Raw genomic sequence first — 15,120 nt, forward strand, 5'->3', positions numbered from 1 at the left:
AGGCTCTCTGCCACTGGCTGAGTAACACACACACCCACCCTCCTCTGGGGTAGGCCAATGAATGCATGGAGCTGGATAGAGAGAAGTGAATACATGAAGAAGATTCAAAAGGAAGGAAGAAAGGGTTTCTCTCATAGGAGACTGACTTGGTGGAAACCTAGGAATGTCATGTGATGGGATGCATAGATTCTCTTAACTCTAATTATAATGATTGTCTTGTTTTTAAAAGCACATCATCAGGTTATATAATTAGATGGATAGATTAGATTGGAACGGAAATATAACATCTGGGCTTATTAAGAAATACAAAGGTTGTTGCTACAAATAAGAAAAAGATGCTTTTCACTTTCTGGCAGGAAATAAAAACAAGTTTACTCCTTAGGTTAGCCACAGTTTCAAACGTTTCAATTACAAACTGGGCAAAAAGGTAGAAGATCAAGTGGAGAAAACCTGAATGCAGAAATTTAACTTGGAGACAAGTCAGTCTGAATTTAAACTGAAAAGGGAGCAGTGAAACTAGGGAAGAAAGAAATGGAGTGTTGGTGGCAGAGAAGTCAAAACCTCTCTATTTTCCAGAGTTGGAGTCAGGGTCAAGAGGCAGGAAATGGGAAAAGGAGAGAAGATAGAGGGAAGGAAGCTGCCTTGGGGCTTTTGAAAGTCCTAAAAGATGGGAGTCAAAAAAAGGAGGAGGAAACAAGCACGAAGGGAGGCAGTAAGCTCATTGGCTTGATCTAAGCTTCTCCTCTCAACCAACTGGGAGGAAAGGGGAAGGAGTAGAGAAGAAAAAGTGGAATGAGAGGGATGGAGGACTGCTGTGGGGGCCTCTTAGTGTGATGAGAGGACAAACAGATGGTACATTGTGTTCACATTACCATATCTTAATTTGAAGCAACACCACGGTGCATCAAGTTATTGTGTGTATGTCTGTGTGAGGGGGACAGAAAGGTAGTGCCATGACAAATTTTGTCACTGATGTACCAAAAAGCCTCTCTGTGGGGAAGATAAAGAGGTTTGCTAGTGCCTTCAAAGGGGTTTTACCTGCATATCTAACTCTATGGCTTCCTACATAAGTGTTTGTTTTTACCACCTACACCAAGATTTATTTCTGTTTGGGTGAACTTCAAACTTTCAACAAACAATGAAATTAAACCACACTTTCCTTTATTGTTGCTCCTCCACCTGGAACCTGTTCCAATTTTGGCTCACAATGAGCCAGGTCAAACTCTCCTTTACAACTTCATCAACAATGTTTAAAGAGTACTTTCATTTGTGTCCTCACGTACACCTGGAGAATAAGAACAGCTACATCAGAATGCTGTTTGTTGACTTCAGCTCAGCATTCAACACAATCTCACCCATGAAGCTGATTGGAAAACTTATCACTCTGGGCTTGAGTACAACACTCTGCAACTGGATATTGGACTTCCACACAAGCAGACCCCAGAGAGTACAGATTGGCAGTCACACCTCCTCTACGTTAGTGCTGAACACTGGAAAAGTATGCAGACGACACCACCATCATTGGCCGCATTATAAACAACAATGAGATTTCATATCGGGAGGAAATCAACAACAAACCGACAGGACTTGGCCTCAATTTGTGTCATTTGCCTTCCTTTTCGTAGCTTTACATCTTGAATATAGCCTTCCATCGCGTACTGTAGTCATTGCTGTCAGCTTCTTGAAGCTATACTTACTGACCCCAAAAAACTATTTTCTAAAGACTGTGGCACCCAGCTAAACGGGACCGATGTCACCATGTTCGTCAAACTTTTCTGACCTAGCAACAGTAATTAAGGGGGGCGGGACTTAGGATCGTTCAATGTGTTTATGGATTTTTTAAAAATGCATTGTCTAAATACAGTACAGTGACTGAAATAGGTAGCTTAATCGCCGCAATACATACATTTTTATTTCCTTAATTCGCCCGAGAAATGAGATGGGAAGTAGATTCCAATGGTCCAACTCTTCCTTAATCTTTTTGAGCAAGTTAGTGATTTCTTAGTACCAAACATCGACAACAAATGACTCTTGCAAGTCACCACTTCGAATCCCTTTACTCCTACCTAAGTTGGCAGTAAAACAGTCTCTCAAAAATCACCCCATTGGTATTCATCTTTATTACTTTCTTCCCGCTCAACCATCTCCCCAAACCACCTCTTCTGTTTGTGTGATGCTGAGCCATTTGTGGGTTTTTCCCCCCGCTTCCTTGTTTTCACATCTCTTGCCAAGTTTCTGCTCAACTGACTCTGAGGTACCATACCACCGCTGTTAGGAATTTTGGGGGTAGTTTTCTAATCTATGCACAGCATCTGACTGAAACCCAAGCTTGATGCATAATGAATAACAAGAAATAAATGATGAAAAAGTTGCAGAGACCTGGGCACCATCTGTGTCAAGAAAGTTCTATGTTTGATATCTCTCCCCCTTTCTCTCCCTTCTTTTTTCTTTTTTCTGTGTTTCATGGTAAGAAGCACCTTCTCCATGAAAGCTGCTGTCGCCACTGAAAACGTTTGTACAACAGAGTTGAAGCTGTGCTGCAACCTCAGAGATTTTGCCAAACCATTTTCCTTTTCTGGCTTTAGACGTAAGCACTTTTTTGTAGTAAGTTATATCTTAGAGTGAGTAAGAGGGTCTGGCTGAGATGAGTCATGGAGAGGGAGGGGAGGAGAACACAGTGATGCACTCCATCATCTTCTTTCCTTCTCAATCCCCTTTCATTGACTTTAAAGATAAAGGCACTGGCTCTGCCCTGAACATAGATGAAAAGCTGTCTGCAGCAGAAATGGACATTCTTCCCATCCTTCCTGTGAACTCAAACACATTCAATATAATTTTGTTTTATATGATTGAAAAGGAACTCCTTTATGAACAGAAACATCCATCTCCCTCTAGTGCCCAGGCCTCAATGTACTCCAAATAAATACAGCTTAAAATCTATTTTCTTTTCTGCTGTGCCGTTGAGCTGGTCCCATAGTGATCCATTTGTTATTTGTAATCTTTTTACCAAGAAAATAAAAGCAGCAAAATGGGTTCCGGCAATAGTTTCTTAAAAGTATAAACATAAATATGTAATTGATGGATTTACCAGTTTGTTTTGAAGTGTAGTTCATGCCTTAAATCACTTTTTAAACTGAATTCTTCGGGAAGCTATCAATGGACAATATCCGAACAGCTTGTTTTCTTTTTTTTTCTAGTGTTTGGAGGACAGTCAGAACTAGAAAAAATAAACAGATTTTTTTTTAAAGTTAATACATACAGTTTATTGAGAGAAATACTGCTGAGGTGTGGATTGCATTAAGCAATTTTGGATGTTGGGTAGCATTTATTACAACTTCAGTACTGTGGCTTCATGTTTTTATGGCCAGAAAGGAGTACATTAAAGGTGTACATGATGCTGCATGGGATATTAGCATCATAATAAAATTTGGACTGCAGATGGGCAAATGAGGAAATTTAGGTCACATAAATGTGTCCTTTGTAAATCTAATTTTGGCTTTGTCGACTTGTATTTTGTATCCAGGTTATTTTGTCAGGCAATGTACAGTTAAAAGCGTTGATGGTTGTAATGACAGATGTGACACACACGAAACAAATCTTTTTTTTTTCTTTTTTTTTTAAAGAAAAGATTGTATAATTGTACACCAAAAATAATTAAAAAACACCAGTAAAAAAGTGAATTTGCTGAAAGTCATAATTTTTTAATGTTTGGTCTATCCATCGTTTCATGTTCACAGCTTGAACCCTGGTATTGATTCTCCAGGTGTTTTCAGAAATATAAAAATTCACGTTATTCCAGCTCTCTTTCAGAGGATCCAACAGTGTCTTGTGATGTTAAAGTGTGTCTCATCTTTTCACGTTTCATACCTTCCCTAAAATGTTTGGGGGTTTAGGTTTGGTGACTGTGGAGGGAAAGCCTTGTAAGTCAGCAATTCCTTCTCTTCCGTGGACTTCAAATAGACCTGGCATCGCTTTGATGTGTGTTTAGGGTGATTGTCCTGCTGGAAATGAATCTTTATCCTCACAAATTCAAGCCAGAAGGATGGCAGCTCTCTTCAGTTAATGTGTAGATAATCCTCTGCATGTCACAAATCTGGGATTTACACATGTGAAATTGGGTCTAGTGGTAGGTAGAAAGCTAAAAACACAATTTTGTTCCTGAATGTTAAATACCTAGCTCCTATACAGTATAATGTAAATATATATTTATATGAATTTCCTCAGCATACACTTGCATATTTACAGAAATGGGCAAGAGTCTCAACCTTTTTTAGACAAACACTGCATAGCTGACTGGCACATGTTTAGTTAATACCACCTATCACGACTGTTAAAACTATCAAAACAAATTAGACTTAAAAAAATTATCCAAGTGTAATTTTTCTGATTTTCCATCACTATAGTAAAGGTTGTTTGTGTAGGCAACTATATTTACCTGAGGTCAGGGAAAGATTACGATTATAGTTAACAGGAACCAAAGTGGACTTTTTGGGGGAGATAGAATGTGAAGAGTGGTGTCAAAAAACACTTTGTATACCCAAACCATCCATCCTGACCTCCTCCCCAAGAGATGTTGTGGTACTATAACAAAGTCCGCTATACTACACTATACTATAACCACTTCCACCTTTGCTTCTCAGAAAAATCAGTCTTTATTCACCAGGTTGCATGCCATAAAGATTGTTTGTTTGAGCAGTCTCCAACTTACGTTGTACAATTTGTTGCATTAACCCCTCCTGCATGTGTCCCCTCCTGTAATTTTTCAATTCTGAAAATAAGGTGGCAATTCTTGCACCCCTTCTCTGATCTTTATGCCAGTTTACAGGTGCTCTCGAACACATAAAGGTTACCACTGTGTTTGGCTCACGGTGACGTCAGTGTTTGTATTTTGAAAGGGTTCAGCCAGAAAGAGCAGGCTGTAGCTTCAAATAGATACAATGGTTAGCAATATGACACAATTAATATAACATCTTTAGCTAACTAAAATCATACATTTTCTTTATTGACACAGACCAAATTATCAAACTTCATTGTCATCATCATCATAACACTTTGCTCACCATGGTAATTGAATATGACCCAAAACACATTCCATCACTAAAATGCTCCCAGAAATCACCACCTCTGCACTACCTGGAAAGACTCATTGACAAATTGCTCACTGTCCTCTTGTTGAAACAGCCTATGGGGGTGAATGGATCTTCCTGTATTGATTGTCACTGATGCTGTTGAAGGTGCAATCATTAACCCTGTCAGAGTGACAGATTGGCATGCAGTTCAGGCTTGAAGGAAGCCAACATACGCAGCGCATCAAACACTACTTTGCTCACCTTCCAAATGGTCCGTGCTTTGTGTTGATGCGAGGAATGGTGGGTCGTCACTTGTCATTGGATGACCTGCTTGAAAGATGACAATGTCTAACTCATTGCTCATACCTTGTGCCTCGTCTATGCTGCAGTGCTGTTCTGGAGGAGCGCGTTTTCCGAGTTGAATGGTTGTCATTTCAGTTATGCCCTGGAAAACGATGCTCGCAGTGTAATGGAACATTGCACCTAGGTCACCAACACCCAAATGGAATATTGAAAAATGGAAGTGTCTGCGTGTTTGGTGTCAGGTTGTCAGGTGACTCATTGCTTCTGGGGAATTATTAAACTCTGACGCACCAAGGAGATGGATGACGTTTTTTTGGGTGGGTTGGGGGTGATGGTCGGGTGGAATATGATATCTAACTCATTTGTATTCAGAGCATGCCTATTTGTCATGAAATGCATGTGAAATATTAAATGTTTTCTATACAAATTGTTATATGTCTTTGCAGATGGCAGTCTCCTGAAGACTATTGATGGCGCACATCTGGAATGTGTGATTAAAAATCACCCCGTGCTGGCCTCCTTGATGCATCTCCTTCCAGAGAATGTCCTTGTATCCGGGGATGAGAACATTCCCGGGCTTGCAGCTTCTCCAACAGGTAAACTTCACATCACTGGGAAGGTGTCGGGTCAAAGAATAAGTGATACACACCCCTACAATAACAGATGCTCTTTTAAGATGTTTTAAGATCTTTGACTAAAGGCAAGAATCAGACAAAAGATCTACACAATGCGCTAATAGCTCCCAGAAATTTTAATTGTGCAGTTTCGATCTAACGGAGACCTTTGTCAGACATTAGTCAGTCTTTGACTCTGAGTTTCTTCAGTCGAAAGCCTTAGTTGTCAACATTAGAGACTGTGATGGTGCTGTGATACTCCTACATGTGAATATGTGGAACTGTAAGAATGTGAGGCACTGTGTGGTTGTTAAAGAGCATGCATATTCACTCATCTCAGTAGTAGTAGCTGCTTTAATTCTTACACTACACTCACTGTACAGATAATCTTGGACATTTAACCTCTATTCAATGGTCAAAAACAGTTAAAAACAGAACAAAGAGGTTACCTAAAGTAGAGATGGATTAATCGATATGTGACCTGACTCTATCCAACACATTCAGCACCTATCAGATGTAATCTTACATCTTGGACATATTTTTGTTCAGCTGTCAAAATAACATACACAGCATTCATCATGGTGCTTAATAGTGGCCTTTTCTTGAAACTTAGTTCCATCAGAAGTTGAAATGACTGCAGTGCTTAGAAAGTAAGTTTCTAAGGGGGAATGTAATGAAGTCTGACAGTGCAGAGCTATAATCATTGGGAGTCAGTGGGAGGTATGGTAGCTGGCTAATCCTCTTCATGTTCTGGGGCTGTGAGCAGCAGAGACCTAAGCTGCCTTTTAAGACCACAGCCACCAGTTTGATATTCACGCCGCATTCAGAAGAGTCCAACTCTGTGCTCCAGAGACAAGGGCTGCAATGAAACGCTTGATGGCTACATTACTCTTGAAGAGATTACAATCACGCTGGCTATTTGCACTTTGTTGTGTCTGAAAGCGGTGATTGTGGACTTCACAGGAGTTCCTGCATGCTTCATCCGTTGGCTGAGATGCTTTCTTCAATCGTTTCTGATTCAATTTACGCCAAGTATCCAGATGGAAACAGTTTTTGTTAGATCTTTTGACACAACCACTGTTATCTCTCTTTGTGGTATAAATATTCCAGTGATTGGCATTAGGCAGCTTACCACAAATCAATAGAGCGTTTATTCAAATGGAGCTGCTGTCTCTCAGAAAAGTTCTAATCAAATATATTCATAATCAAAGAGTGAGTGTTGATTGTGTAAACATTTGCCTAAAAAGGGGGGCATTACCCCATCCAATTCATCAATAGATCCATGAAGGAGTATGACATATGACATAAATAATTGAATGCTTGATGGTACTTATTTTGTGGGGTGAAAGATCAGTTTGATTAGAAGTTAGTTTAAGTTTATTTTAAGTTTAAAGTGTTACACAATTGCAATCACTTTGTTAAGCTAAGTTCATACAAATATACCTCTGAACCACCACCTTGGCCGTCAGTGAAGGCCAAGGTGTTAACATCACAGCTTTCCATCAGTGATGCACGCTAAATATTGGCCTGCTTACTTATCGGCCCGAGATTGGGAAATTTAATCTATCAATTATATATAAGTATTGGTTAAAATTATAGCTGATAATTGGCATGATGAAGCCAAATTACTTTCAATGACCTCACCAGTGCAGCATCTGTGCATGCTGATACAGTAGGCGGTATAGCTCTTTTATGGCACTAAACAATCAAATTGTATTTGCTGTCATTTACTAAAGGACCATAATGAGGTTCTGTGCCACTACAGCTGAAAATCGCGTGTTCAATATACAGTAATGCAATATATGGGAATAAGAAATGGGAATTTATACAAATAACAGCTGCACCAGGTTTTACTCCTCAGACTGACCATCATTTTCAGACACAGAGGAAACTTTGTGTGAAATTTAACATGGATGGAAAAGCAGGTGTAAAATCTGTGGCACTGTTGTATCAGACACACAGAGGTTGTAAGACTAGGCAAGTTGAAACAGTTATTGAGAGAAGCAGACAGAGAGAAAGACAGAAACACACATGAAAAGATGCCTTATATAATTTCTTTAGCAGAGCTTTCTGCTCAGCATCACTCAACAAACCATTCAACCAGTCATCTTTTGTCCAACATCAGGTTATACAATATTTCATTGTGTAAAGGCATTCTCTTTCAGGATGAATTTAGTCTTGTTGATCCATAAATGTCTTTTCTTCAACAAATATTCAGTCCAGCAGCAGAATACATTTTCCTCTGTGACTCCAGTATTGGATCTTATTCAGCAGTACTTTTTGAACAGTTATATCGTGGCTTATTTAAACCTGTAGTTTCAGTCTGGACTAAAGTCGTGGATGGACAAGCTGATTTAAGCGACATATTGACATTGCCATCAACAGAACCAGCTACTAGCATGGTTAAAAATACAATACAACAACAAAAGACAAGGTGAAAGCAACATTCTGGGTCTGTATAGCATTTAAAGTGGAGGGTTTCTGGAGGCCAGGCTGAGGCAAACAAATTATTAAGTAAAGCTGCCATGAAACAGCAAGTGTTTCTGGAAAAAAACCCTTTGGCCCTAAGTTGACACCACTGATAAAATAACATGGAGAAGTTTAGCTCACTTTCTCAGCGAACACACGCACACACAAGTAGAATCAGCATGGCCACAACACTGTGTCAAACCATGTAGTTTCCACTTGACCTCTCTCTTTTAGGTCTCTAGAACTTCTGGGATGCCAAGATAAATTTTCTGAGGACGATGGGAAATGTCAGGGAACTTTGCAAATGGGTCACAAAAATAGGAATATGCTGAAAAATATTTACACAACTCGTTACACACATTTTTTTCCGCTAGATGGTGATTTTCAGTTGTTTTTTCCTCCACAGTAATCCCAACAGAGCAGTCTTGCTGGGCTGAAAACAAACCAGAGGAGAAGAAAACCCATTTTGGACCCAAGAGTACTGTGAATATGATATAATCATGTTAATGTCATGGCATGGTTGATATATTGGTGTCCGTACTGTCACCAGGAGATGCTCTGCTGAGGCCTCAGCTGCTTAAGATGCTCCCCTTCACCCTGAGCAGACTGACCATCTCCCTCCAGCCATCCCTGGAGAAGTTTGAGAGCCAGCTGCTACAGCTCATCAATGCTGACTGCCAAAATACAGTAAGACCATGCTTTTGTAACACACGCACGCATGCACGCAGGCATGCACGCACGCACACACACACACACACACACACACACACACACACACACACACACACAGACTCCATGGTCCATGCACACAACACATTGAGTTTGCCATGAGTGGTGTGCAATCATATCTGAACATCTTTTGATCCTTATTCCATTATAAGAATAAGGATCAACTAAGGATAGACCGGAAATCACTTTCCGGTCTAGAGTTTGGGCTTGTTCTGTTGAAAAAAATCAACTACAGATACAGGGTGTAAAGAAAATATTCAGGTATATACACTTGAAAAGCAATACTTCATATCTCTCCTTAATTTCATGTCTCTCCTTAATTTTACGTCCAACATATATGTGGTGCGCTTACAAGGCAAAAAGGAATTACCTCATACATACAGTCCTGATACCATTTCATTCCTCTGTGTTAACACTTCACTACTCTCCTCGAATTAAAGATGGCCAAGATGGCCTTGACACACCTCTGCCAAGATTATTTTCTCCAGCGTGATGCTTTCCTTTATCTCACTTTCCGTTTCTGTAGTGTGCAAGCACAAGTGCTTTTACAGCTGTCACTGCAATTTAAGGCACATCACCTCCCAAACTAAATGGAGCTTATCTATTCTCTTCCCTTTTTCTTGTCTACAGAAACCCAGATGGTTAACCGTATTTGACAGGTGCGACTATGGACTAGCAATTATTTGTACAGTGGCATTGCATGGGCCCCTATCTGTTCACTTCAGCCTAAGTGAGATGTGTCTTTGGTAGGGATGAGAATTGATATGACAACGCTGTCACTCCGTATCTTTTTCTTGCTGCTCTTTGATACTGCAGGGCTGGATCATCAAACTCAAGCATAGGGGATTGAGGGAGTGTTCCGAGTTTATTAAGTGGAGCAAATGTTAGGCACTACTGCCTCTACCTTGTAATTTAAACAAAGTGCATCATAGATTGATCATAGTTTGTTCTAAGGAACTGCAGGTGGCTTTGGGCTTAGGTGTTTATTTTGATGGATGAGTGAACAATCTGCATGGAAAAGCCTGTGCCTGACCAGGTGGTTTAAGCTTTCAGTGCCACTGTGGAGGTAAAAGTGTATAAAAATAATGATAGTTCCAAGGTTTTGCAATTATATTGTGGTAATTTATTTTGAGGTTAAATTATAATGTTTTAGTTTTCTTTACAGTGTCCAAATTGAAAACTTTGAACAAATTCAACTGACCACTCTTTTACTACAACATATTTCAAATGTATTTATTCACTACAGGTGGCAACGAGAAAGCACAAAGCAAAATGTGACCAACACCAAATGGCCGCTGAAGAGACACATAGCTCATTCTCCATCTGAAAGGCAAATTGATGAAGAAAAATACATGATTTTCTATACCTATTAACATTTAACATGGTGTTGATGCCTAAAGACCCCTGCTTTATATGCCATTGTGCAGTCTCTCATGCTGCGAAAGATCCTTCCTACAATATTGTTGGTCATGACTTCAGGTCTGTATGATCAACAGTTCTGATCAGCTACAGGTTAGGATTTTTAATGCATTATGTGTATCCTTCTTGTATTCCCCTTATCAGGGCATGTTATTGCTGCCTGTTGATCAATACAGTAGTCGTGTGACACCAGTGGCAGGACTGTGTATCGTGTCACCTGACTGCGCCTGTGTGTGTCGTCGTGATAAACAAAACTGCTTCATAGCACTATTTGAGGTTTAAAACTCCACGAGGAACCTTTGAATGCAAAAGCGAATAAGAGATAACAAGAGAAGAACCTGAAAAGAGGGCAAAATGAGTGTGCACAGGTTAGCAGCCAGTTTAGCATTTTTTTCCCATTTTCTTCTATTCCCTTCAGTATATTATTGAGCGTGTAATGTTGATCCTGCCTTGGGCCACACTCAGACCCTTATGGGAGGCCTGTGTGCTTTCACGGGTCCAACTTTACTTCCCTTCCAGAACTGCCCACAGACCCTCAGGAGGGAGCCAGTTCTGTAGGGACTTTCAAGCCTATTTAAATGTAGTTATATTTAAGGGGAGGCTTTATGAAGATTCAGCCCTCCTTAACTCTCCATGCTGCCCTGCATCAGTGCAGCGAGTCCCAGCAATAAGCAGCAATATGGAAGGAGTCTATGGAAGGGCCCAGTGCAGATTATGTGACCAAAGAAGAAGAGGAGAGAGAGGAGTGAGTGTATTAATTAATATATATGGACACACAAGACGTTAAATTAGCTGGGGCACATTTTGTACTCTCAAAGGAACAAAATCCCCACTGCTAGCACCACCCTCAGGACAATGACCATTAAAACCTCTAGGAGCTGCTATTGGGACTTTTGCCTTTGTCAGACTACAGACCTATCAAAGTCGTCCCATATCTGTACTGTTCACGCTACACATATTTCTGTCTTGCAGTTGTTGGGGTTTGCAAACAATACATAATTGATCAGCAACAGGTGGTCACACATTACAAGATCACACACACAAGACGTAACAAGGGAATGACAGTCCAAGGTGTTTGTACGCTGACTTACAGCACAAACGATGAAGAAAAAGAAAAGAATGCAGTTGAAAGAATGGATTAGGTTTGTGGACAGCAAGGATTATTTTTGCAATGAAAATGTATAACTTCCTGCTCATATTGTGGTTCAGCAAGGACAACACGGTTAAAACCAATGAAAAGCTTGTGTGTATGTATTCTGACAGAAACTAAAGGCTATTATTGTGCCCGCTTCATACAAATTGCATGATAAGACCGGGTTCAGAGAACTACTGTGGATGACAGCAAAGGAGAGGAGAAGAGAGGGAGAAAGCAGAGGAGTGTCTGTTCTCATTGGCTGTAGCTCATTACCGGCTACCTGACCCCTCTGGCGACCTTGATATCTAGTCTACAAGATATCCAGCAGGCGTCAGTGATGTGTCGGCTAGCTCCTGAACACGTTTATGAGCAGTTGGCGACAGTTGCCATGGGGGCATGTGCTGATTTGCCTGTGATCTGGGGCTTTTTGTCAGCGATCCCCAAAATCCATTGACAAGTGGAAAATCAGGGCTAAAATCCTGAAGTGTGCTTAAGCAAAGCCAAAATACTTATCAAACTACACACACAGAGTCCCTTAGCAAACTGGGATGACTTTGTCTCATGTGTGCCTTAGTATAACGTGTATGCCTGATTGAAAAAAAAAGTTTAAAAAAATCTTAAATAGTACTATCTATGAAGCCATCCATTTCTACAGCGTTTCAGGGTTTGGATCAGACTTCATTAGCTCTGGTCATACCCTCTAACTCTTTCCAGAGGAACCCCAGGCTTTCCTACTTTAGGTAGGATATGTAGCTGAAATGTAATTCTTTTGGTCACTAACCAGAGGTCATGACAATAGGCGAGTAAAGTGAACAGTCTAATTATCTCTGTTGACATCCAGATGTTTGATGTTTGCATTGTGTAGACATTTACTTGGGTAGACTAGTCACAGTGGGTTGTGGCGGCACCTGTGTGTAACGACATAAAAGTTTCATTAGACACTGGTAACAGCTCCGTGGGCAACAACTTTGTCTTTCTTTTCCACTGTGAGGTAAGTGACATGTTAGCATGATTCATTTTCACAAATTTCAGCTCTGACAGCTTTTTTTCTTCTCCTTTGTGACATGCTCATTGAACATCCTTACAACCAACCTAACTTGCGTAGATTAGTTAAATGTTCCAGACTTTTATAACTTCAGTGGTATGACGACATTCTCATGTCTGCGAGAGGTGTTAATAAATGCAGGAGTCAGCTTGATTGCAGCTTTTAATTAAAGTGTGCTTGCATGTGTATGTGTGTGTGTGTGTGTGTGTGAGAGAGAGAGAGACAGACAAAGAAAGGGGGTGTATGATCTGTGCGTGACCTTTAAAAGTGTGACTCCAGCTGGATTGTCATCAAGCTGTCTCTGAAGTGATGCTGACACCTCACCCGCCAACTCGGTTTTACCGTTGTGTGAGTGAGTGTGTGTGTATGCGTGCGTTTTTTCCAGTGTGTCTGTGCTTCAGTTGGTATCGAGGCAGAAATGGAGTGACGAAAATTAAGAGGAATGGGGCGGTGGATGAATGTACAGTGCAGCATGAGACGAATCCTTTATGCTGGCTGCTAGTCTGACATACGGTCTTCACATAATCTCCCCATAAGTATTGCTATTTTTAGCCCCACAAACTATCACAGAGTGTGGCTTCTCTTTACAGTCCACTTTCCCATATATAAAACATTCTGTGCCCTAGTTGATGTGCTTTTCATGTGAACTACTGGAGTTACTTTCCGTAGCTTTAATAGCACGCTTTAATGAGCGCTAGGCTAATTCCAACTGTGCTCTTGAACCTTTTCTAACACACTCTGACCTCCAGTTAAAATACCTACCACTATTAAGGTTGCTTGAACATGCCTGTCTTCCGCAAGATTGAGGGAAGCCAGGGGCTACATCACCTCAAATGACCCGTAGCAACCATTCACCTACTTCCTCAATAAAATCTATCATTCCTGATGAAAGGGTCTGAGATCTTATCAGAAATTATGCAACATCTTGGCTTGTGATCAAAAGACTTGAGAGAACAGAAGATGATGAAGAGGAGGAGAAGGAGCAGCGGAGGACCAATGCCACGCCGCAGGCAGAACAAAACGCCGTAGGCTGATTTGATGAATGGAGAAAGACTCTGGCAACAAAGCTCCAGGAAGTTTTCATTTGTCCTAAAAGAAGAAAACTCACTCAAAGTAGGGCTGCCCCTGTGGACGTGGTACTATCAAAAAGACAAAGGAGGTTGAACATTTCTGAAATAGGAAGCGTCTCGCACATTATTCTCTAAGGACACCCAGTTTGGCTACACCTCCAAATGTGCAAGCTGAGTGCCTTCTCCTTATCATAATTAGGCCTGTAACCACTGCAACCAAGGCAGTGCAAAGGAATAGGGTTTAATTCACTGGGCTCACATCAAATATTCATGAAATGCAGGTCTTCGTAATGATTGACGATCCAATGATTAGACGAAATAGACTGGGACTGGTTATAGACCCTATAAGTCAGACACGACAGAGAATGCCCAGCAGTTGAATGAGAGTGAAAGGTAGATTCACAAACTCTGAAAGTCTTAAAGTCACTGCTTTTTTCTTTGGTTTCTCCCCTGTTGAAATATTGTATTTGGAGAATCTGATCAAAAAGTGAACAAAGTGACCTCCAGGACACACTTAAGAACACTGTGAGACAGGATCCATCAATCACTGCTGGGATCTCAGCTATTGTAAGTTTTGAATTTTTTGGAGTCACTGACAAGGGAGTCACCATGCCTTTTGTCAGGGCAAATGGCAAGAATGTAGGTCATGCCATACAATAAAGTTTATCTTTTTAAGTCTATGGCAAGGGAAATCACACATCCAGTTGATATGGCATTGTTCAACAAAAGCCCTGTTTTTGTCATCTCATCCCAAATATAACTTAGGCTGTATTCACACCAAATAAGGAGTTGCATCGAGAACGCTATTCTTTTAATTCATTTGGTATGTGGGTTAGTGTGTTTAGGCTGCTGTGATGCTGACTGCTTGCCTTGCGAGGCATCTGGATTTGCGAGATCACATGATCATGAGAAGCCATCTTGCTAGGTTTCAGGTGTTTCAGAGTTTGATTAACCAGTGGGCACCACTGTTGGTAGTAATCCTACTGTAATCACCTGCCAATTTTATTAAGTGCCTGCCCTTTTAATGTTTCCCAGGACGACTTTTCAGATGGTTCTGTGTAACAATCTGGTGAATCAGGTTAGTGGACCCCTGGGTTTGCCGAACATAAGGAAAACATTGGGTAAAAAGTTGAGACAGAATGAACTTTTGGAGAAACGCACCCTGATGGGACACTGCTGCGGCCACATAAACCGCCAATCAGACCAGAAGATGTCCAAGGCAAGAAGAGTTTGCGAATGGGAAATGGAGGAAAAGGCCCCGGTTGGG

General features: G+C 40.8%; 1 protein-coding gene across 1 annotated transcript in view; it reads left to right on the top strand.

Annotated features, from left to right (window-relative positions):
- The window catches only part of nphp4 (nephronophthisis 4), a 176,400-nt gene that overhangs the window by 30,172 nt on the left and 131,108 nt on the right, over positions 1-15,120 (top strand). The window contains exons 5-6 of the mRNA XM_073470631.1: positions 5,819-5,968; positions 9,006-9,142. Of these exons, the coding sequence (XP_073326732.1) occupies positions 5,819-5,968; positions 9,006-9,142 (287 nt within the window). The remainder of the gene's footprint in view (positions 1-5,818; positions 5,969-9,005; positions 9,143-15,120) is intronic.

The sequence above is a fragment of the Pagrus major genome, chromosome 7, assembly GCF_040436345.1.
Source record: "Pagrus major chromosome 7, Pma_NU_1.0".
Taxonomy (NCBI): Eukaryota; Metazoa; Chordata; class Actinopteri; order Spariformes; family Sparidae; genus Pagrus; species Pagrus major.